We start from the raw sequence: 23,259 nt of genomic DNA, 5'->3' as shown, positions 1-23,259 counted from the left end.
GCGCACCATCGGATGCTGCACAGGTTTCACCTGAGCTGGGATGTGGGATATAGACTGTCTGTCTGTCTGCCTGCCTGTCTTTCTGTCTGTCTGTCAGCCTCTCTGAGATGCAGACACAGGCGACATTTCGTGCAAATCCATGAACGACTGGCCTGTACGTGCCTGCTATGAAAAGCACTTCACAGGCGACAGGAAACTAGAATGGTACTGATTGAGCAACTGTGTGCTGCCCTGATTGACTGTGATGCTATTTTAGTGTTTTGGCCACACTCATAGAAAAGCACACACCTCAATAGCAGGAAAATAAAGATGTAATGCTGATAATACCAAGGTTTAATTACATGATCTAATGAGTAATGTTAAGAAGATGAACAGGAGTGGACAGGTAAACTGGATGGAGGCTGTAACGTGGGACCTTTGAGCTCCTCCTCTCCTCTCCTCTCCTCTCCTCTCCTCTCCTCTCCTCTCCTTTCCTCTCCTCTCCTCTTACTCCTCTCCTCTTTGGGATGCTCATCCAAGCAGAGCCAAAGTGTGGCCAGATTGCTCCCAGAGGCCCTCACTGACACCATGTCAAGGGGATTAAATCGAGTGATTTGCATGGAATATATATATACCAATGTGGTACCAGGACAGGAGGGGGAAGACAAGGTTGTGGCAGCAGGAAGAGACTATGACTGGGTAAAATGAGCAGCAGGTAAATGATTAAAACAAGAGGCTCAGGGGCCAGTAACTAATGAACTAGTGTCCAATTATCAATGGTGCGCTTCCATTGATTTTTAGTGTTTAAAGTTACACAAAAGAGGGAAAAAGAAGAAGATGTTGAACAAAGCAGCGAAGTTGCAAGCCAGATTGTGAGCTGCAGGGATGCTGGCACACTGTTTCACTACAGCATCTGACTCTATGAGCAATAATAAAGCTGAATATATTTATTACACAAGGCCACAGCAATCAACGCTGCCTTTAACATCTCACCAACTGTATAAATGCCATCGTTACGCAGTGTGGGTTTAACTACGTTCCAGTTACCGCACTGCGATCGGCTTTTAAACAAGCCCTGGTAATTAACATGTCTACAAACAAACTTGCTATTAGAGGGCTTACAAATTAGAGGCCTATCCAGTAAAATGGGCCAAACAACTAGCAAAGAATTTGGGTTCAGTGTTGGCCCCTAATAGGGTGGCTGGCTGTGCGCCGGAGACAGTGCCTTTTGCGTCCCTAAATGTCTTTAAAGTTTGTTGAATCTCAGCAATAAATGTAATTAATTCAGTGGATGTAAATTCTGTGGGAAGCAGTTACAATTCCTGCTCACCACCCAGCCAAGACTTGCTGTGTATAATGCAGTGTGATAGCCGTGTATGTGTGTGTGTGTGTGTGTGTGTGTGTGTGTGTGGAAGTACAGTGGTAGGGTTCATTTGTGTGTGAAGGCGAATCAGTGGAGGAGAGCTGCTAGCTCCAATCTATTGGTCATTTCCCTACCATCCCTCTCTCCTGTCTATCTCTCTGCTGGATTAGAGACTAGTTTAATCTCTCTCCCCCTCCTTATTTCTGTCTCCCTGTCCTCCCATCACCCCTTGCTTCTCCCCCCGTCTCCCACGTTCCCTCCCTCCTTCTTCATCACTTTCTCCATCCATCACTCTTTCTCTCAGCATCTCCCTTTTGTTCAGCCATTTCCTCTCTGTCTCCCTCGCCTCTCTCTCTCTCTTTCTTTTTTTCCCATTTTCCTTCTTTTTCAGCCTCAAACCATTTGAGCCCTCCAAGTTGCTTATACTCACTCTTTCCAACTCCTCCAACCTCCACCATGGCTCCTCTTGGTACATTTTGAATCAAGGCATGTCACCACTTTAATATTCAGCAAAAAAAAGTACTGAAGGAAATATTCTGTATGCATTTTCTCAGATCCCCTTAAAGCTTGTTGGATAGCTTATTCCTAAGAGTTGCTTCATAGGGATTTAGTGTAGATTTGGACTATCTACCGGCAGAAAGTGTTTATAGTCCACTGTTCTTAACAAATTATACAATCTTTCCCTTTGTGTGTTACTTTGGCTACAAAGAGGGGATGACGATCCTGCCTCCAAATGGTTGCATTCACTTCTGATGTTCCCTGTTTATGAAATAGATGATAAAATCCTTCAAAATCAAAACATCTGAGCAATTAAATTCAATTAAAAGCAAGAATTTGACTTTGCCACAATCATTCCAAAGGCGCAGGTGTTTGATTTTGTCAGAATGGCGGTTGATGTGGCACATAAATTTCAGCAATATTACTTCTTCTTTGTGCTGGTTTGTATGTATGTGTGTGTTGGGGGGGTGTAGATAATAGTGTGCTGTGGTATTGGCAGCAGTCGTGGCAGGGCCTATATGATATTATTTCTGCCCTGCCTGACTGAGCCGAGCTAAATGAGTTCCATGTAATAACCGGCTCTGTGTGCAAACAGCCCCACGTGATGGTTGAAACCACAGTCTGAGCATCCATTTCTAGATCTTTCTTTTCTCTTTCACTTTCTCCCTTTCATTCCCTCTCTCGCTCATTTCTGCGGCATCACCCCGCGTGGATGGAAACACACACATACACACACACGCACACACACACACACACACAAACACATACACTCTCATTCCCTTTCTTGCTTTACACGTATGGGAGTAGGCCTGGGGTCTGATGTTTTTAAGGGTGTTTCTTTTTTCCAGTTATTCCTTTCATCATCGCCTCATTTGGACTTTCTATCTGTTTTACTTTGTCTTTTTTTATTTTTCAGAAGACAGGATAGAGAGAGACTGAGAGAAAGAGAAAGAGAGAGACATAGATAAGTATTTTTAGCTCTATGACCTATTTCTCCAGTGCTACCTAACTGACTGTCAGTCAGCTCCACTGCTTTGGGACCTTGTGTGACTTCCAGGCAGGAAATTTAGAATTTGTAGTTTTCTTTGGTTGCAACTTGTAGTCCAAAATGCAAAAGGCGTGGTGTGAGAAGGAGAGAAAATAAACAAAATCCCTCGTCTCTCCTGTCATTCCTCATTTATATTATTCCCCTTGTTTGTGTGTGTCCAGCGGATCCCTATCACGAGTTGTCAAGGGTGGAGTCAACACAAACCAACGTCTTCTTCCCTCTGCAGCACTTTAATAAGGATGCAGACCTGGGGGGGTGGACTAAGAAAACACACACGCACACACACACTAACATGCACTCACACATGCACACCCCCATACAGAGGTAGGGAATCCATCGCCATAATAAGAGGCCAAGTGCAGTGGTGATAAATCTCACCTGAAGGAGCTGTTCAGAGGCAGATTGCCTTACCCTGATGTACTGCCCTCAATACACACTGCAGCTAGCTATGGGCTATATACACAGACACACCCACCCACACACACACATAGGTCAGGAATTCATGCTCTCACAAACACAAAGAGTCAGCATGCATAAATAGGTATGCGTGCATGCATATATAAGCAAAAACAGGAATTCACACGTACACACAGGGAAAGGCCTGTGATTCAGTTCTATAGTGACTCCAGGATAACCACACCCAGTGGACAATGAGACTCACACACACACACACACACACACACACACACACACACACACACACACACACACACACACACGAAATGAAACCTAACTCTTCATTAAAATCACACCTAGCAGGTGACACAAAGTTCTGACAGAAACGACACGATGTGTTGCATGGCGATGCCTCTGCCTACCTTCCTCACTCTGCCTTTCTGTCTGTCAGATCATCGTCATGTTCAAATATGCAAACAGTCAGTTTCAGATACACACACACACACACACACACACACACACACACACACACAAACACAAGCACATATACACACATGGTGCTGTGACAGCAATTCGAGGAAACTGACGTTTTCCAGCTGGTAGTGTGGCAGCCAAACACGCACACACACACACACACACACACACACAGTCCTGTCTGTCCATCTGTCTGTCTGTCACTGTCAAACCGTTTGCGCGGCCTCTTTGTCTTTGTGACTGACATGCACTCTGTCACTACACACACACAAACACAAAGGTGTGTCTGTACCTGTTTACCTTAACTCACACAGGAGCATTAGTGTGTGTGTGTGTGTTTGTCTTAAGGATTCTTCCTTTATATTGCAGAACTACATCTTCTTGCTACTGCAGCAGTGTGCGTGTGTGTGTGTATATATAAATATATATATATGTGTGTGCGTGTGTGTGTGTGTGTGTGTGTGTGTGTGTGTGTGCAGCCTTCCCCCATATATTTTAGTACTCCAGCATAAATATATAAATATATATATCTCTGCCACTGCAGCCTAGCAATCTTCAGAAGAACAGGAAAATGTGTTCACGCGCACGTGCACACGCAGATTGGAAGAAGAGAGAAAAAAGACAAATCATTTCAGTGAGAGAGAGAGAGAGAGAGAGAGAGAGAGAGAGAGAGAGAGAGAGAGAGAGAGAGAGAAAGAAGAAATTGAATTGAGGGTGGTGAGGATGGGGGGAGGTGAAGGGAGGAGGAGGAGGAGGAGGGGTGAATTGGTAAGGGTGATATTGCATAGTTTAATCTGTTGAGTTCAGCCATGGCAGGGCTGGTTTGGGGCTGGGGGAGGGGACGAACAGTACAGTAGTAGGCCGCCTGATATTAGTTCTCCACCAAACACACACATACACACACACTAACACACACACACACACACACACACACAAAGCTCTGTAGTCCACAAAACACCAGTGTGTGTGTGTGTGTGTGTGTGTGTGTGTGTGTGTGAGTAACTGCACAGATGGACAATGGTGGATGAGACAGGTGTGTGGACCAGGTGTACAGCCTTGAGTATGTAGGCACAAGTGTTTTTACAGGCTTAAAGCTAAAACACACACACACACACACACACACACACACACACACACACACACACACACACACACACACATACAGAGCTAACCGCCATGGTCTCGACAACATTTGCTAACAAATCTGAAGTGCAAATCACTCCCATACAATCTGCCCTCAGCCCTCATAAAGCCATTTACATGTGGACTATTTCATTTTCTTCCAGTTTAATTACCTCATTTCACCCAGTTGGAAACCACCATTGAAATGAAATCCTTTGTTGGCATTGACATTTTTTTTGTTGTAATTGTGTACTCATTTTTATGATTTCCTCATATTTCGTATCAGCTTTTCCAATGAGGTAATTTCACCTCTAGGGGGAGCCCTCTGTTTCTCTATTGGTTGGGGAACCAGCTAATTGGAGTGGTTAATTGCACTGAAACCAGAAAATGCTGCTGGCAATGTGTGTGTGTGTGTATGTACATATGTGTGTATGTGTTGTTTTTTTGTGTGTGTGTGGACACAACACTGGACTGAGTGCTGAAGTGGACCTCTTCCTCTGGATGGGATTTGAAGGATCACCCAGAGATTCAGACAATAGCATAACCAGGGTGGACCTGGTGGGTTGGCTGTGCTTTTTAGGAAGGCTGTACATCTATTGCCTGACAGGAGCGCGCATATCTGTGTGTGTGTGTGTGTGTGCTCCCAGTGTTCCCAGTTTCTTTAGTGTTTTCATGGAGGCCTCTCCCTCCCTGCTGTTTGCTTAGTGCAGTCTGAGGCAGACAGCTCAATGTGGGTTTAGATTAATACACACACACACACACACACACACACACACACACACACACACTTAATACTCCAGGCACTTCCATTCCCTTTCTTCATTTGGTGTGTGTATGTCTGTGTTACAGCTTTACAGCATGCTCTATACTGTATGTGCATGCATGTTAGTGTCATGTGCATTATTTGTCTGCATGTTTCTCTGTGTGTGGATGTGTGTATGCATGTGTACAGGTGTCCTCTATGGTTGTTTTGGTGCTCTTGCACAGCGCAGGCCTGTGTGTGTGATTGTCATTTCCGTCATGTCTGCCTGGACATTTTTGGTAGTCATCTCCAGTTTGTCAGAGAGATGGCAGTGTGCCAGTTAATTCCAGAAGCTGCTTTTAATTCTGTCTGCAGTCACAAGTCTGTTGTGTGTCCATTAGTGTAAAAATGTAACCGGGCTAAACCTGAAATAGAAATAAATGTTGAAAATATTACAAGAATGAAAATGATTGCTCCAATTGTACAATTGGTTTTCATGTTGAATGAGGCACCCACAGTTAATGTGTGTGTGTGTATGTGTGTGTGTGTGTGTGTGTGTGTGTGTGTGTGTGTGTGTGTGTGTGTGCGTGTGCAGAATTAGGTTTCAGCTCTAAATCATTGCCTGTGTGGTTCGATGATGGGCAGTTTGGTTTCTCTGCGCTTTGCCCTGTGGTCAGTGTTTTTCAGCAACTGCCTGGTTGAAAGGACCCACTGTGGCCAAAGGCCAGAACTGTGAGAGTTCCCCCTCTACAGGGAGGAAAAATCCTCCGTGTAACACGTATACAAGCCTTTCATCCTTGTCTATGTTAAAAAAAAAATTTTTTGTGAATGTGGCCCGGCGCCAGGATGAAGTAACTGAGGGGGGTTGTTAAAAATTGCACGGGGGCAATTTCAGTTTCAGAAAAGGCTTTAACAATAACAACATAAGGCTGTTTCCAAATCAAAGAATGCATTTATTAATCACAGCGCTCACATATGAACGTCTCAGCAGCAGAGCGCTAAATATTTTTTGAATTTCTGAATGATTATCTGTCAGCATCAGCAGGGGGGATGTGTGGAAACAGCTGTTTGCAGCTTGCAGCTCTCTCTCTCTTTCTCTCTCTTGTTGAATGTCCCCTCACTTTCCCCGTCGCCTACACGCCACAAGCAGCGTCCATTGTTCTGAAACAACAGCGAAGCGTTACTCACGTGTATCTCAGCCGATAGTTTTGATATTTCTTCTATATTCAGACAGCTTAAACAGAGGGGGCCTCTTAAGACCTCTCATGGCTCCGGCCTGTTGGGAAATACCCTTATTCTCTTTCTTGCTGAGAGTTACATAAGAAGAGTTCTACCTCTCTGATATGTGTACAGTAAATCTGAGCAAAAACACTTCATTTGCTTCAAGGAAGATTATATTGGCAGCTTTAGACAGCGCCAGGCTAGCTGTTTCCTTATGCTTTCAGTCTTTGTGCTAAGCTAAGCTAATGAACTCTCAGCAAAGAGGCAAATTATATTTACAACTATTCCTCTATCAGCGTTTAGCCTCACATTTTGACAGCAGACATTGCTATTGATGCAGTCTGGCTGATAGCTGCTAATATTAAAACAACTCTGCATTGGAGGACCACGTGCAGGTCCATGAGGCAGAGGCGTGCTGAATCAAGAATAGGTTGATTTCTTTGTGATTCAATAGGCAGCACAATGACAGGCAGCAGTTGAGCGAATGTTTGCCAGTCACGCTCTTTCCACTGTTTGCCACCTTCTCGATGTGATTTCTGAATCAAATCTAAGAGCTGAAGATTATTATTTTACATGTTTGGTGTTGAGAGTCTGATTTGCTCTCTGATAGCTATTTGCATCTGTATTAGGGGTTTCATGGTCCAGAGAAAATGTTTTTTGCGGCCTTGTTTTAAACGACAGCGAGCTAAAAGATGAAGTCTTTTCACAGGTCATCCCGCTTTATTACTGCAGGGCTCTCTACTTCTTTGTCCACCCTCTCTGTCTCACTTTTTGCCCCATTCTCTCCTCACCCTTCTTTCCTCTCAGCCTCTCTATATTTCTGCCTCTCTCTCTCTCCGTGGATGTCACTTTCTCCTTTCTCCTTCTCCGTTCCTCCTCTGCCCACCTCATTCCTCCTTGTCTCTTCTCTTCAAGTGTCTTCTCCCAACTTTCTCTTTGTGTATCTCGCCCTCAGACTCCACTTCGAGTGCCTCGGCTCTTCTCTCCTTACGAGCCTCCAAACAGGCAAACAGTCATGCAGCTCTCCTATCACAATATAATGAGATTTGGAGCACCCAAATTGAAAGAAGCCATTTTCTACAGCTGTCAACTTTTTATCGAAGGGGGACCAGACTTATTCCAGTGCCTCTAAAGGCGGAGGAAGGAGAGAGGAGTGGATGGAGGTGATGGAGGGATGGAAAGGAGTGGGTTTAAAGTGAGAGGGGAGCTAAGGGGAGAGGGAGGAGGTGGATGGGGAGCTCAGGGGTGAGCTGTTTTACATTTTGAATGTTTTCTTTTTTTTCCCTTTTCTCTCTGGTATTTCAGTGTGGTCACTAGAGCAGCCTTGAAGTCTGAGTCTTTTATTCACCGTGCTCCTCTTAATATTTTAGAAAGCAGCATGTTAGTAAGGTTGTCTGGACCTGTGTTTTCTGAATCTGAGTTTTTGGGCACCTCACAGAGTGTGTGAGTGTTTATCCTCCCTCTTTGTGACTATTTATATGCAAACAGCAGGTATACTTATGTCTTTCTGCTTCGACCAGGCGTATGCAGGTACCAAATTCAAGTATTTTTATCCGCAGTGCCTCATAATAGGTGAGCAGTAGACCTACCTCACTGGCTGTGTAGATGTAAGCTGCTAGTTTTTGGACAGGCAGGCCTCCATCCTGCTCCATCACATGTTTATTGTAAACCACGTGGAGGATCACCGGCACGGCACTAAAGCAAAGTGAAACGAGGTGAGGAGAGATTTCTGGTGACGCACCACCAGTGAGGCCATAAAATACTCTAATGGTCACACACATAGCCGACAGCAGGCGCTGAGCTGTACAGAAACATATTCTCTTCAGCAGAAGGCGAGCTGCTTATTCCCAACGACACATTAACGGACACAAGCACAGCATGCCCCACATATTGACGCCCCAATCACATCTTTTAAATGTCACACGTCCAGAAATGGCCCAAGAGGTTGGAGAACTGGTTTAGGAGGTTTTGAAGATGCCGTGCACAAGCTGTCAGACCTCACCAGCATCTGCTGGGTCTGATGGTGGAGTTAAATTCATGCTTATTTACAACCAGGACTACGTCACAAGACCTAATCCATTCGAAGGACACTGTTTGTTTGAGTGTGTGGCCAAAAAGTCACATTTTTCAAACCTTTAACTCGACTCAGAGATGATGATCTGTTTTGTTTGTGTGTTGTTGCAGCTGGTTTCAGTAATGACCTCAGCCGAGGAAGCTTTTAGTCTTGTGAAATTAGCTTTTTGTCTGTTAATTAGCAGATATATCAACTATTTAACTGTAACTCAACGGATTTCAGTTAAATTTGGCAGAAATTCAGGCCTTGGGCAAAGAGGGAGCTGATTAGATTTCAGTGCAGATAGTTTTAATATGTGATTATTCTTCATTTAAAAAGAAATTATGTTTTCAGGCATTTTATGCCTGTAAAAACTAATTTGGTCTCTCCTGGATTCCTTGGATCAAAACTAATCAATAAACATTTGCAGGTGTCTAATCCTAACTATAACCTAACCTAATGTTTACCAAATTGGGCACATAATGCACACGCCCCTAGAAAAAGTTTTTACTTCGCTTTTTGTACACAATTACATTTTTCTGTCATTATTCTTTAGATGCAGCTTGTTTTCAAAGCATTAAAACTTTAGCTGAGTTGTTAATGTGATCAGGTTTATTGCCAGACGCAGGCTTGCGGTCTTCTTCATCAGGGGATAGCTGTAGCCTATTTAAAGGCGGAAGATGTGTGCATTATTGCATTGTGGGTAATGTAGGCACCATATTTTGACGAAGAAGTAGAATAAACGGAATACAAAACATAAAAGTATCTCTTGCTGCACTGCTTCTGTCTATTGTGAATTACAGGAGTGCAATAATCCATAAACACATTGTTCAATTGCAACAATTGATTGTCCACAGACCATGAGCGCTCCTGCAAAATTAAACCAATCAATTAATCAGTAACACATTTGAACAGCTTTACAGAACGAATCACTGCACTGTTTTTGTGATGGCCCAGCACTGTAGCTCTGCATGTGTGTGTGTGTGTGTGTGTGTGTATTGCTGTAGTTTTGTGTGTCCTGTATCTACCGTCTGTGTAGCAGAGTGACCTTGATGTCTGCACTCAGCAGGAAGACACTAGAGAGGAGTGATTAACAGAAGAGAAACAAAGAGAGGAGAGGGAAGTGTGAAGAGGGATGAAAATTAACAAAATAAAAGGAAAGTGTAGTAGAGTATGAAAAAGTTAAACATGCGACAAAAAAAAAAACATGAAAAATAAGAAATGAGTGAAAGAATGACAGAGAGATTTTAAAGGATGAGGTGGGTGCAGTGGAGGAGTGACTCACCACACATCTATTGTTTTCTTCTTCTCCTTCTCCCTACAGGCAATCTGGAGGTGCAGTCATCAAGAACAGGTAAGAGGGAGGATGAAGGATGGGAGAGGGGAGAAGGGGGGGTGGAAGGGGGGAGGGAAGGAGGGCGAGAGGGGGGGGGGACAAAGAGACGAACATTACGCTGAATGGTAATCAAACTCACACTTGCACAGGTGAGATGATACGGTGCATAGATTGTCCTCACAGTGAGAGGAGAAGTGTTACTGTACTGTGTGTGCGTGTGTTAGCGCGTGTGTGTGTGATTCGAACAGTGTGTAGCTGCCAGCTCATCTGCTGTGACCCAGGTTAATAGGACTGTGCATCTCCACAGCTCGCCTCGAATACACACACTCAAACACACACACACACACCGTAACGGCCCATGACTGTCCACTCACTGCCCCTTTTGACTTACACACATGCACACACACAGCTTGAAGCACACACACACATGCACATAAAAATATGCCCTACACCTGTCCATGAAAGTCCACTCGAAAGCCTTCATCTGTTGACTCACATACACACTTAAACACACACACCCATGCTGAGCTTCTGGCATCCTGTTGCCCTGCTAATATTAGACCGTACGCCCCTTTTTGCCCTTGACCTTTGACCCCTTCACACCTTCCCTCTATCTATTCCTCCTCTTTCTCCCTTTTCTCTCTCAGTCTTGGTGAGGAGTTCTATAAGGAGGCCATTGAACACTGTCGCAGCTACAATGCCCGCCTGTGTGCTGAGCGCTCCATGCGTCTCCCCTTCCTGGACTCCCAGACCGGCGTGGCCCAGAGCAACTGTTACATCTGGATGGAGAAGAACCACCGTGGACCAGGTGTGTGTGTGTGTGTGTGTGTGTGTGTGTTTGACCTGGGCAGAATAAAGTGGCTGGCTGGAGCTTGAGTAGCACTCCAGAGGACTCTTCTTTGTTGGTGTGTGCATCGTGTTTGCCAGCTGTTGTGCTACACAAATTATTCTCTCCAGTCATTTGTCCCGCGGCTTCCTTCCTTTCTCCGCTCTGCTTGTTTTGTGTCTCTCTTTTCCTTCCTCTCTCCTCCTCCTCATTTCCAGGCCTCCTACCTTTCACACCTCAACTTTCTTTTTCTTTTTTCTTTTCTCTTTTTTTAAACTTTCCCCAAAGGGTGTTTCCTCATCGCTTTCTCTTTCTCTGTAACATCAGTGTATTTTGGCAAGGAATCAGACACCCCTGTAGGCAATGATACGCCGCTGGCACCAACTATTCCAGAGAGAATGCATTTGTGTGTGTGTATGTGTGTGAGTGTGTGTGTGTGTGAGTGTGTGAATGTGTATTGACAATTTGAGTTTGCAGTCTTTGCCTGGTGTCTGCCAGTATGATTCTTTTGTTTGTTGTTTGTCAGATTTTAGTTGTCTTGATTTTATAGAATAATATTGAAGTGAAAGATTGAATTGATTCATATTCTATATGTTTTAGACTTAAGGTTTATTTCTATTTGGTTAAATTCAGTCATGTTTTAATGGCGGATTATTCATCAGCAACTACAATGCTATAAAACTTTACAAAATTATTAGTTTAAAAAACATATTAATAATGACACATGTAAGAATTCATCATATCATGTATTAGCCATTTTAACGTCCAGATATCTCATCAACTATCTGATGGATAAAACTAAACATTTTTACAGACGTTCATGGTTACCAGAGGATGATATCTGACTTTTCCAATTGTGCCACCTGCAGGATGGACTGGATTCTACCACATCAGACCGTCCATAATTGACCTAATCATCCAGTTTTGTTCTTGCGCTAATGCATGTACGAATCGTGGTGTCCTCTAACTGAGCTGTGTATTCCTCTGTGTTCCAGGTCATGCTCCAGGTCAGTTGTACACATATCCCGCTCGCTGCTGGCGCAAGAAGAGGCGGCTAAACATCCTGGAAGACCCGCGGCTTGTACCGATCGAGTTTAAGATCGGTAATTAAGGAGCCATTTTTAATAACTTTCGCCATTGACAAAACTGCGTGATCTGCATATCCACTGGGTGGATATTGCTAATTGTAAATTTATGCTGGCTATTAATGGTGAACTCAGAACATGCCATTTACCTTTTTAATTCCCCTTATGTAGCCTCAAGGTTTGAAAAATATAGAAAGGGCCATTAAGTGTTAAATAACCGTAAGTCTTGGGGTTCAGGGCTCTGTCCACGGCTCTTTGTCATCACTGAGCTTTGTGTTTGTACATATCGTCAAAATTATTAGTTCAAGTCAGAATAATTTGCATATTTTGCTCCTTCACTTATACTCTGCAGCAGGTGGGTCACACGAAGAGAGGCGACCACAAGCAATACACACTCAAGTGACATTTTAGACAAATTTCCGATGATCTCTTCAGTGGCTGCACGGCGCAGAAGATGAAGTGCTCGTGCCGTCATTGAACCAGCCAAATTTTGTTTCCTCGGGGCACTGTCAGCTCGACTGAGCATGTCAGCATGACTGTGAGATCTCCGCTGTTTTCTGATTGTAATTGTCTCTTTTTCTAGACTATGAAGCCTCCCTAAAGAAGGAGGGGGGCATCCCAGACGGTCCCGTGTTGGAGTCGCTGCTCGCCGGGGAAACCCTGGACAAGAAGGTAGAAACCAAGGAAGAAGAGCCTATGAGCGAGTGTCAGGTGAGACTCTTGTTTCTCTTTCTTCCCTTCTCTCTCTCTCTCTCTCTCTCTCTCTCATCAGTCCTTTGCTGTTCTTTCTGTCTTGTTCTTGTTGTTTTCTTCCTACGTCAGGCTGTCTATCTCTTTCATCTGTCTGCGTTACCCTCTGTGTTTGTGTTTCTTTGTCTGTCTCCGCCTTTGTCTCTCTTGGAGTGTGTGTTTTGGCAGTGACACAGGCTCCCGCGGCTCTGACAACTCCCGCTTGGCACCGAGTGTGTTCGTGCTTGTGATTGTGTGTGATTACACTGCAGTCAGTCTCGGTGTTTTACAGGGATTCCACTCACATGTTTCACAGACCAACCTTGCGAATAACTATTTGAAGGACATTGGAGGGAAGTCAATCCACTCCTTTGCTCTTTGTCATCCTTCATACACCAAGTTTCACTCAGTAACTTCTAAGCACAACTTATTACCCATCAGGTTGGAGTATTTCACCAGCCGGAGGCAGTTGCTCTTGAATTCAGATGGACAGCTAATCAATCAGCAGTTGAGTGAATGGCCCTCACGGTGGCCCCTTGGAGAGCTGGAGTAGTGTTTAAGGCCTCTAATCCAGGGCTTCCCCTGACTCCAGCCCAGCTCAAGACTCACCCAGGCAGGCATTACTTCAACACTCATCATGCGCAGCTCACTTACTGCTATCATTTTCAGGTGTTCTCTGACTCGGGATCAGAGATCAGAGTGTTATGTATATTCTTTTTGCAGTAATCACAATCATATTAACATCTTTTAACATAAAGTGTTTTCCTACACTAAGATGACGCTAAAAGCCTCTTGACTCAACGTGGTAGTCCACTGATTTCACACAAATTCAGTTCTCATTTGGCTACATTTAGTGTTAATGGTTCTGCTCTCAGGGTTTTTGTTCCTGCTGTGGCATTAAGCAAACACTTGACCACCCATCGGCCCATGCAGAATAGGGCGAAAACGGATAAACTGAGATGCTTGAGAGGGAAAGGAAAGGAAAAAAGTACACCGACTGTTCTGTCTGGCAGTCCACCTGTCACCTCTCGCTCTCTGTATCTCATCTGTAGAAGCTGCTCGTCGGGGATTTCCCTCATGAGCTGGAGGTGGACGAGATGGAGGAAGACGTCCCGAAGCGCAAGAACCGTACCAAAGCACGGGTATGGACATCAATGACATCTCATAATTCAGAACTTTCCTTCTCCCCGGGTTATTTTACAGAATTAACAATCTATGTTTAGATGTCCGTCAGCAGAACCGACCAAAATCAAGCTCAAATAACCTTATAAAGTTATTCTGATACAACACTTTTAGCAACCTACGTTAGACATCGGTATAAGAGTGTTGCTGGAGTCAAATGAATATTACAATAATATAATAATAATATAACAATTACAGTAAATAAGATGTTTCATTCCAATATACACACAGAGAAACAGTACTAATTTCATCCACAGAAATGTCACTTTTATCACAATAGAGGTCACCATTTATTGTACTGTATTTCATAACATGACACTTCCAGACTTCATCTGGATTCATTTTATACTTTCTCTAGAGTCTACAGTGAAATGTCATCTGACAAACCAACAGTTATTATGGAGAATAAATGCAAACGGGTCGAGAGCTTTAAGTCACGCTGGGACCTCCTCCTCTTTTTTTTTTTTTTTACAACTTTGATTAGATCAGACAGTTTTCCCCCCACTCCCTAAGAGCATCCTATGGGAAGATAATCAAGTGTTAACAATGTATTCCGAAAGTCATCACACACATTTGCGCGCACACACACACACACACACACACACACACGCATGCTCACACGTAGACACCAGGGTTGCTAATTGGAGCTGTTGCTCCCCTGCTAGGTGTCATCAGCCCCCTCCTGCTGGAAGTGGAGCTTTACACTGAGAGCAGATGATTAGAATGCAAACGTGTCTGTGTGTGTGTGTGTGTGTGTGTGTGTGTGTGTGTGTGTGTGTGTGTGTGTGTGTGTGTGTGTGTGTGTGTGTGTGTGTGTGTAGATAAGTTGTGTGAAAAGTGTGGAAGTTCAAGCCTTTTGTGTGTAACTTATGTACGTGTGTGATTTTACATGCGGCTGAGTTCTCACGTGTGTGTGTGTGTGTGTGTGGTCTCTGCAGGCCTATGGTGTTGGGGGCATGAGGAAGAGACAAGAGCCGCCTGCCATCGAAGACAGAGACAAGCCTTACGTCTGTGACAGTGAGCAATGCAACTATTGCTACTATTTCTTTCCTCCTGTTACTCTTTTGTTCTTGACTTACACATACAGAAAAACTCATTTACACTGTGTGTGTGTGTGTGTGTGTGTGTGTGTGTGTTGCAGTCTGTGGAAAGCGCTATAAGAACCGCCCAGGGCTGAGTTATCATTACACTCACACACACCTGGCAGATGAGGAGGGGGAAGAAGATTCTGAGCGGCACACACTACCCTTCCAGCGCAAGAACAACCACAAGCGTGAGTCTGCCGTCTGAATATTAAACACACTGTCCATCTGTCCATCATCATCCATTATTTACTTCACAGTGGAGTGTTTTGGTTGGCCGTGTAGCCTGTCCCTGTGTCCTCAATACAGAACAAACCTATAGTTTAGGATTTTGCACTTTCAGGGTCATTCCAACAATCCTTAATAATCAGAATATTATCAAGAACTATTGATCGTCCTGGAGTTCCTCCTGCAGCATTATAGATAGTTACAGTGCTGACGGAGCCAAATCCAAAGTGCGCACTTGTCTGGATGAAGGATAAGATTTCTCCCAGTGGAGTACTGGGTTCAGCTGATTTCTCCAGCTCTCACAGATTCTCTTTTTTCAGACTGACGCAGTGATGCAGGTTAAAACTTTGATTGCGGGCCGATTGAAGTGGGCCATCGTGAATCATCCAGCTTGGCTTCTTAACCCAACCTGGGTTAGACATGGGTTGGACGTTCGCTTGGGTGAACCAAAAGTCTAAAAAAGATTGAGAAAAGAAGAGTGTTTGCTAATGGAATATTGCAGTCCTGTGTAATTGTCCAATTGCAGTAATGTGTTAGCGCAGCTACAGTTTCAGATATCTTCTATGAAGACCAGGTCAAACAAGGATTAAGACGTAACTGCAGCTTAATACAAATAAGGACAAACAGGGGTTGATAATGCATTGAATATGAATGTTGCATCGTGTGTGTGTCTGATGGTTGCTAAGCTTTTGCTTGTTGATAGCAAAACATTTGACCCCCATATCTATTTAAGTGTGTACACGACACCTTAATATTTACATGGTCAAGGCTAATTTAGCCCAAGGGTAAATGTACCTTTTTCTACAATGTACAAACTATGTGTGAAACTCTTATTTTGAAAATGCAAAAGTGAACATCATTCCAGAGTTTCAAGGATCAAGGTAAATAAGGGACTCACGCCCTGGCCCCTCATACTACACACAAGATAAAGACATATTTATCTCTAAATAGAAGAAAAGATCTTAAAAAAAAAAAAAAACCTATAAATAAATCTGCCATCACATATCCAAGTTAATGTAACACTTCAGACAGTTCTAGGAACTGCTGCAAAGATACATCTGCTCTTCAATCAACACTCATCAGCTCTAAATAGCTATCAGTGAATAAACAACAGTCACACGCTCACCGTTTCCACTCCACATTTATGTTTCAACTTCTGCTGTACCTTTCAATTTACAGCGCAGAGTATGACTGCAGCTATCAACGGCTTAATGAGCATCCATTAATGTGCTGGTACAGGATATCATGAGCTTGTAATAAAGACCCATGGTGTTGTTTGCTAATGCTTGCAGCACTTCTTGCCATACAGTCTGGGTATATAGAAGCAGAAAGGGAAGGACGCAGATGTGTTTTGTTATAAAGGGGCATGAATGGTCCAGACTGAAATCTCTTGACAACTACTGGATTTATTGGCATGAAATCTGGTACAAATGTTCCCCTCATGTTAAACTATAATCACTTTGGTGACTTTTCCTCTAGCGTCATCATCCGTGTGTCCAGTACTATGCTTTATCATTGAATGCTCTACAAAACTAACGTCATGCCCACTTGCCTCAGCAGCTTTAGCTCAAAGTTCTGCTCTACCTAAGCACTGTCATAGGGAGTATACCCCTCAGTTTATCCAATCCCCAAAGGCCCTAGTCCAGTATCCCGGGAATCTTGTTCATATTGGACAATGGCAGACATCGTCCAATATCAACGTTCAGTTCCAATGCAGGGTGTCCTGTATGAAGTAAGGCAGGAAGTAAAGGTGTGAGGGTTGAGGTGTAACATGTGCATGAAGGAGACAGACTTGCAATTTTTGTTTGCCATTTACTGTGTTCACAATCTTTCCTAAACTTAACCAAATTTGAACCCTATCCATACTTTTGCCAGAGTTTATTTGCCATGATCACTACTGTAGTCGCCATGTGCATATTAACGTATAAAAGAATTTAGATGAAGAAAAACAAACATTTGCATTGGACATAAAAAAACAACAACTGTCAGTAAAGGTAATCTGTCCAACATCAACATCCTCTGTTGTTGATGTTTGAAGGCCTCACGAGATCCATGAAGTGTCATTGCCTTATGAAGAAAGAGTATAGTCCACAGATTTGAGGGGTTGAACATTTCTGAAGTTTTTTTTCCTCCATTATTGATACCTCCATTTGGGTGCTCCAGTAACCCAACATATATCAAACCTTGTCTTGGCACTACATGGAACAATCTGATGAAATATAGGCACCATAAATGTTACAACCTACACCTGTGATTGACAAGTTATGAAGCCCATCATGAAATACTATGTCTCATGTAGATCTGGCACAGGGACATTTACTCTCATTGGATATCGGTGTGGATTTCACGCTGCATCATTCCCTATAGGACTTTTGGCTTATATTTAATAAGATGAACTGCAGAAAGTATGAAAGTCTGAGAGTTATTGCATTTTGGCAGGCTTCCTGAAGCTGTAAAGGGGCCTGGTGCAAAACCTAGAGGGATTCAGGTTTGTACAGGCATTTAAACAGCAGAGCGTGATTGTCCAAAGATCGCTTGTGCAGTAAAAAGCATTGAATTAGTGCGCAGTATAACAGCTCTGTGGGCACCCCAAGACTTTGCATAGCTGCAGAGGTTCTGCTAAATGTATCATGGGTGTTATAAGAGAGCAGTAAATGCTAGGGAACAACAAATTAAGCAAACATTAAGGTTTCTATGAACAGGTCATGAATCAGACCTCAACCCCCTCCGCCCTCCTTCCTGTCAGCTGCAGCATCCACACTAACCAAATTGCCCAGCATGGTTGTTTCTTTGTGGTCGCTTATTTTCTCCCCCAAAGCCACTTTTCTATCAGTGTGTTGTTTTTGTTTGATGCTGTCTTCTGTCAGTGTGTTTTGCCTGTTTTTGAACACTTCTTTTAAGGACGATAGTATGCATTTATCCTGCAGGGGATTGTGCTTTGGTCAGTATCGTCAGTAAAATGGCTACAGTTGTAAAAAAAAAAAAAAAAGCATTAAAGTCACAATAGAAATAGCTGTGGACATGAATGACTTCCTGCCGGTCTCAAAACAAGCAATTTTCTCAGAATAGAACACAAATAAACACACCAAAACACACATATCCACATTATCTGTGTATACTGCACTACAGCAATGTCCACACTGAAACTATGCTGCCTCTCAGTTAATTGGCAGTATGTGTTTTTAAATTGGCCTGTCTGACAGAACAGACTGGCCCAGTGTGTGTGTGTGTGTGTGTGTGTGTGTGTGTGTGTGTGTGGCCATGCTGCAGTCTTAGGTCTCTCCAGTGGAGGAGAGCAAGAGAGACAGCATTTGAATCGTTTAATATCCCCCATCACTCCCTCCCAAACAGTCAGTAATCACACACACACACACACACACACACACACACACACACACATGCACATGCGCGCACACACACACGGACAAACACACTCACACAGCTTCAGAAAATGCAATCTTCTCTGCCGAAATGAAAAAGGAAGCTTAGCCTTATGGGTTGTGTGTGTGTCCACATGCACAAGTGCTCATGCATTTGCAAGGCTCGGTGTGTGTATTAATGTGTGCGCGCGCCATTATAGCTTTCCCCAATTTGCTGAGCGTCATGGAGGAGACCCTCCACCCTTCGGTATATTGCCACATATGTAATAATATTAATACAGCTCCCGCGAATGAGAGCAGCCCTGCATGCATAATTCATGTTATACAAAAAGCTGTCTAGACGCTGTGTTATGTATACAGCATCCATTAAACAAGTGTGAGCCGAAACTTATCACAAAAACTATGAAAGTGTCTTTTCTGAACCTCATCCAGCTTCGTTGTCTCTCCCTGTTTTTCCGTCAGTGTGATAAATGAGAGATTATTCCACGAGGAGATGAGATTTTCCTTCCCTCTCTTTCACCACTTCTCCTCTCCTCTTTTCTTTGCTCTGCATCCTCACTTAACCCTCCTCTCTCTCATGCCTCTCATTTTCCATTCTCCACTCTCTTGTTTTGCTTCATCCATCATCCAGCTTTGGATTTCCTTCTAATTTATTTCTTTGTTTTGTGCTCCCAGAATCAACCACCACCACTAAACCATCCACATATATCTGGATCCCAGCTGATATACTATTTACTCAAAATGAGCCGCACCATTAAAATTCATGACTGCGCCACACACTATGTGTTTTCCTACTCTACTCCTACTTCTCTTCCTCCAAACAGAAGGCTGGAGGTATAGGGAGGGAGAGTTGGATATGGGGTTGGGGAGGGAGGGGGGTGGACTCTTTTGGCATTGATGTGATGGTGGTAGAGGTGGGGGTAGAAGAAGAAGAAGAGGAGGAGGAGGAGGCTGAGGAGAAGTAGATGAATAAGGGGGATGTTTACTTTAGAGGTCGGCCCTGCGGTGTGTCCACCTGAAAATTGGTTTTGTGGGTATTGAGAGAGAGAGAGAGAGAGAGGTAAATGAGAAAAGAGAGCAAAATAGAGTGAAATAGCAGGATAAGATAAATAGATTGCAACAAGGACACAAACTGAGAAGAACAGCAACTGTGAATGAATGAAAGAAATAAGAGAAAGACAGAGAGAGAGAGAGAGAGAGAGAGAGAGGTGGGGAAGGGAGAGGAGGGAGGATAGTTGTCATTAAATCCCCCCCCTCTCAAATCAGAGCTGAGATTCAGAGGCCACTTTATCTGGACGGACAGACGGTCCTACGGTGTGGAGCAGCGGGGACGTACTGAGTGTGTGTGTGTGTGTGTGTGTGTGTGTGTTTAAAAATGCATGCAACACACATGCATGTGCATTTTTTCTTTTGGTGTGTGTGTGTGTGTCTGTTTTGAGCCGTGTGAATGCACTCTATGAGCAATCATACCCAACTTTGAGTGTGTACGTGTGTCTGTGTGTGTGTGTGACATGTAATTGAGCCCTTTGAAGGTCAGCGTCCCTCTGTTCCTACTCACCATTGTTGGTTGTTGTGTGTGTGTGGGGTTTTTTTTTTTTCCATCTCCATTTTTTTTGTGTTTTTTTTTTGTTTGCCTTGTGTCTCAAAATGGCCTCCCTGTCCTCCTCCCGCTGTGTGCAGACAGAGGAGTGAAGGACGAATTTTGATCAACTAACATCAATATGAAACAACACTGAGAGCCTAAAATGGCCACTCCCTACGCTGTGTCTATTGTCACTCCATATGTGCACTGCAGCCTCTGTTGCTTTTTTCCCTCCCTCTCTCTCTCTATGCACCTATCTGTCTTTCTTTTTCTGAATAGCAGCAGACATGATCTGTGAAGAAGTCTGGTAAGATTCCAGCTCTTGCTTTTGTTGCTTTCAGCCGTGACATCGCCATTTATGGCAGCATCACTGGGCAGACACCGATGCAGTCCTTGTCAGTTCACTTGGTCTTGTAAGGTGGATGGTGTGAAGTCTTTGCAGCTAATGTTGTTCGCCACAAAAACCTTCGAAAACCTGCAAATTCTGAGGAAGAAAATGGACAAATGCGTTAGAATTTGGTTTGTGAGCAGCTACGAGGATTTTTCATGTTGTGTTTTGGCGGCCCCTGTGAACAAAATCCAACAATATTGATTTTGTGGAACCAACGCATCATGCATCTGGCTAGCATGTACATTTGTTTTGGAAGCAAATAAAAGATGGAACGCTTTCTCTTTTTAACACAGCAGTTTGCAGGATGCATAATGATGAAGTAATCTATCTATTTGTGGCTAATTAACAATTGTAACATATGGCGATGCTGAAACAAAGTAAACTTTGTTTTAGTACTATTCATACACCAGCCAAACAAATAACAGATTTGGTTGCTCCGTCATAGTAATTTTGTTGAAAAAGTCACTAATAACAGCACATTTGCTCAGGTATTTATTGAGCTATATGATCCTTGTTAGAATCCGCATTTCTACTTTGCAACAATAACATAATATGTGGTTGTTACCCAAAGTCAGGCTTCAAAACTTGTTTCACCTACTGGAAGGTTAAGGCCTGGTAATGAGTATGTTAAATCACTTTTCAAATTCACACAAACAGCCTTGTGCACATTGGTCATCTTGGTCACAGATAGCTTTGTGGTGCTCGACTTGCTCGATTTTCTCTTTGCTGATCTGGTCTGCGTTACCAAGGTAAAAGTTTTGTCTGACCCGGGGACAGGCATTTATATTAACTATATAGAAATAGCCAATCTTCTTGCTGGACTCATTCATTCATGTAGGTCACACAAAGGCATCAGTATTAAATTGACCGGTTAAAAACTCCTGAAGCTGCTTTAATTCACCCTTAAAATGTTCTCAGATAGATTTGTAATGTAATGTCAAATATCAGTTTTGAAGGATGGAGAATGCCAGAGCTTACCAAATTACCCCAAATGCCAACGCTTAATGAGCCATTTTTTCATGTGGGCTCTGTGTGTGTAGAGGTGTAATTATGTTCATTAGCACATGTGTCTAAATTGCCTGTGTATTTGCACAGCAACAACAGGAGCACTGGCTTTGTGCTTCACATTCAGAGGAGAAGCCTTCCAAATGTTTTCTTTTATTTCATTCTAATAATTCTCCACAACATGTTTTCTTTTTTGAACTTCCCGTCTTGCATGCAGAGACAGACTGGTTTCATGTTCTCATGTATGTAACATGTCTCCACGTTGAGCCACCATCCAGCTCTGGATTTCCTCTGAACTTTTCCCGTACTCCGGCATTCCACCTCAGCCTTCAATTGGATGATTGTTGCTGCTGCACGGCGCAGGAGAGGAAGGGAGAATCGGCTGTTGCCTAGCAATCCGGTTGCCATAGATACCGCCAGGGCTCCCTCCTAAAGAGTACACTGTTATGTACATTGAAAAGAGAGAGAGAGAGAGAGAGAGAGAGAGAGAGAGAGAGAGAGATGGTAGGAAAGGGAAGGAGGAGAGGTATGGAGAGAATAGGAAAGGAGGGAGAGGAGACAGAAAGACAGAAGAAGAAGAATGGAAGAAGTTGAAGTATAGGAGTGAGGAGAAGGAGCGGAGGGGGCACAGAGGAGTTCATTAAGAATAACATAAAGAATGGGAGGAGAGAGACAGTAGAGAATGGAGAGAGTAGAGACAAAGACGAGTTATACAAAAAAATAAAAAAATCTCTTCATGATTCATCATATAGATTCCCCCAGACAGTTGGAGTGGTGAAGGCAGGGTAATATTGGAGTCTGCTTCATTTGGTATTCTGTCTTAACATGCGGTGCTGTGGCTTGTCGACTGGCTTTTTTTTTCCCTTTTTTTTTTTTGTGGTTCCTCAGTGTCTTTGGGCCTGTTTGGGAAAGCCTCCACAACACCACAACCCTCCCTCCCTCCCCCACCAACACCACCCCAAATCCACCGCCCTCACCCACTATCCATCTCTATCTGTCTGCTTGTTGTCTGTTTCGCTGTCTGCCAAACGAATGTAACTGTAACTGTAAAACAGAGGGAGGGGGGGGTAAGAATGCAACAGTTTCATATACATGCTGTGTCCATCAATTATTTCTACTATAATATATATGTAGTGATTAAACGCATGAAAACTTCCCCACCTTTCTGCTCCAAACTGTCCCCTGGTGCAACAAATTAGTTTTTTTTTTTTTTTCATGTCTGGTTCGCTTCAGCTAAAAAAAATGCTAATTGATAGTTAGCACAAGCTGCGATAGCCACCATGACTGAACACACAAAGAAAACTGCACCACCTACAAAAACTCAAACACCCCATTCCAATGCCACAAAAGGTGGGTGGCAGATTCCCACTCCTTCTTTGTCAAATTCTCCCCTTTTCTGCTGATGTTCTGATCCGACTGGTCATTTTTTGACATTTCTACATGACAGTAGCTTACACACATTATAGTGGACCATGTGAGGTTGGGGCGCAATTCAAACAGGATTTCACAGTCACATTCCCAGCCGTCTCTCTCTCCG

The 23,259-nt window shown here is 43.5% G+C and overlaps 1 protein-coding gene across 3 annotated transcripts in view; it reads left to right on the top strand.

The window, feature by feature from the left end:
- The window catches only part of dpf1 (double PHD fingers 1), a 41,021-nt gene that overhangs the window by 1,334 nt on the left and 16,428 nt on the right, over positions 1-23,259 (top strand). For 2 of the 3 annotated variants that reach the window (XR_003462575.1, XM_019270100.2), the window contains exons 2-8: positions 10,221-10,250; positions 10,880-11,040; positions 12,054-12,161; positions 12,727-12,854; positions 13,925-14,014; positions 14,993-15,071; positions 15,196-15,327. Coding sequence is in view for 2 of the 3 variants with exons in the window: in XM_019270100.2 (XP_019125645.2) it covers positions 10,221-10,250; positions 10,880-11,040; positions 12,054-12,161; positions 12,727-12,854; positions 13,925-14,014; positions 14,993-15,071; positions 15,196-15,327 (728 nt within the window). In the remaining variant the exon portion in view is untranslated. The remainder of the gene's footprint in view (positions 1-10,220; positions 10,251-10,879; positions 11,041-12,053; positions 12,162-12,726; positions 12,855-13,924; positions 14,015-14,992; positions 15,072-15,195; positions 15,328-23,259) is intronic. The other variant, XM_027280186.1, reaches the window with a different exon arrangement.

Source organism: Larimichthys crocea, chromosome VII (genome assembly GCF_000972845.2).
Source record: "Larimichthys crocea isolate SSNF chromosome VII, L_crocea_2.0, whole genome shotgun sequence".
Taxonomy (NCBI): Eukaryota; Metazoa; Chordata; class Actinopteri; family Sciaenidae; genus Larimichthys; species Larimichthys crocea.
Note: the sequence above shows the minus strand (reverse complement) of the source record. Positions and strands in the feature narration are given on the sequence as shown.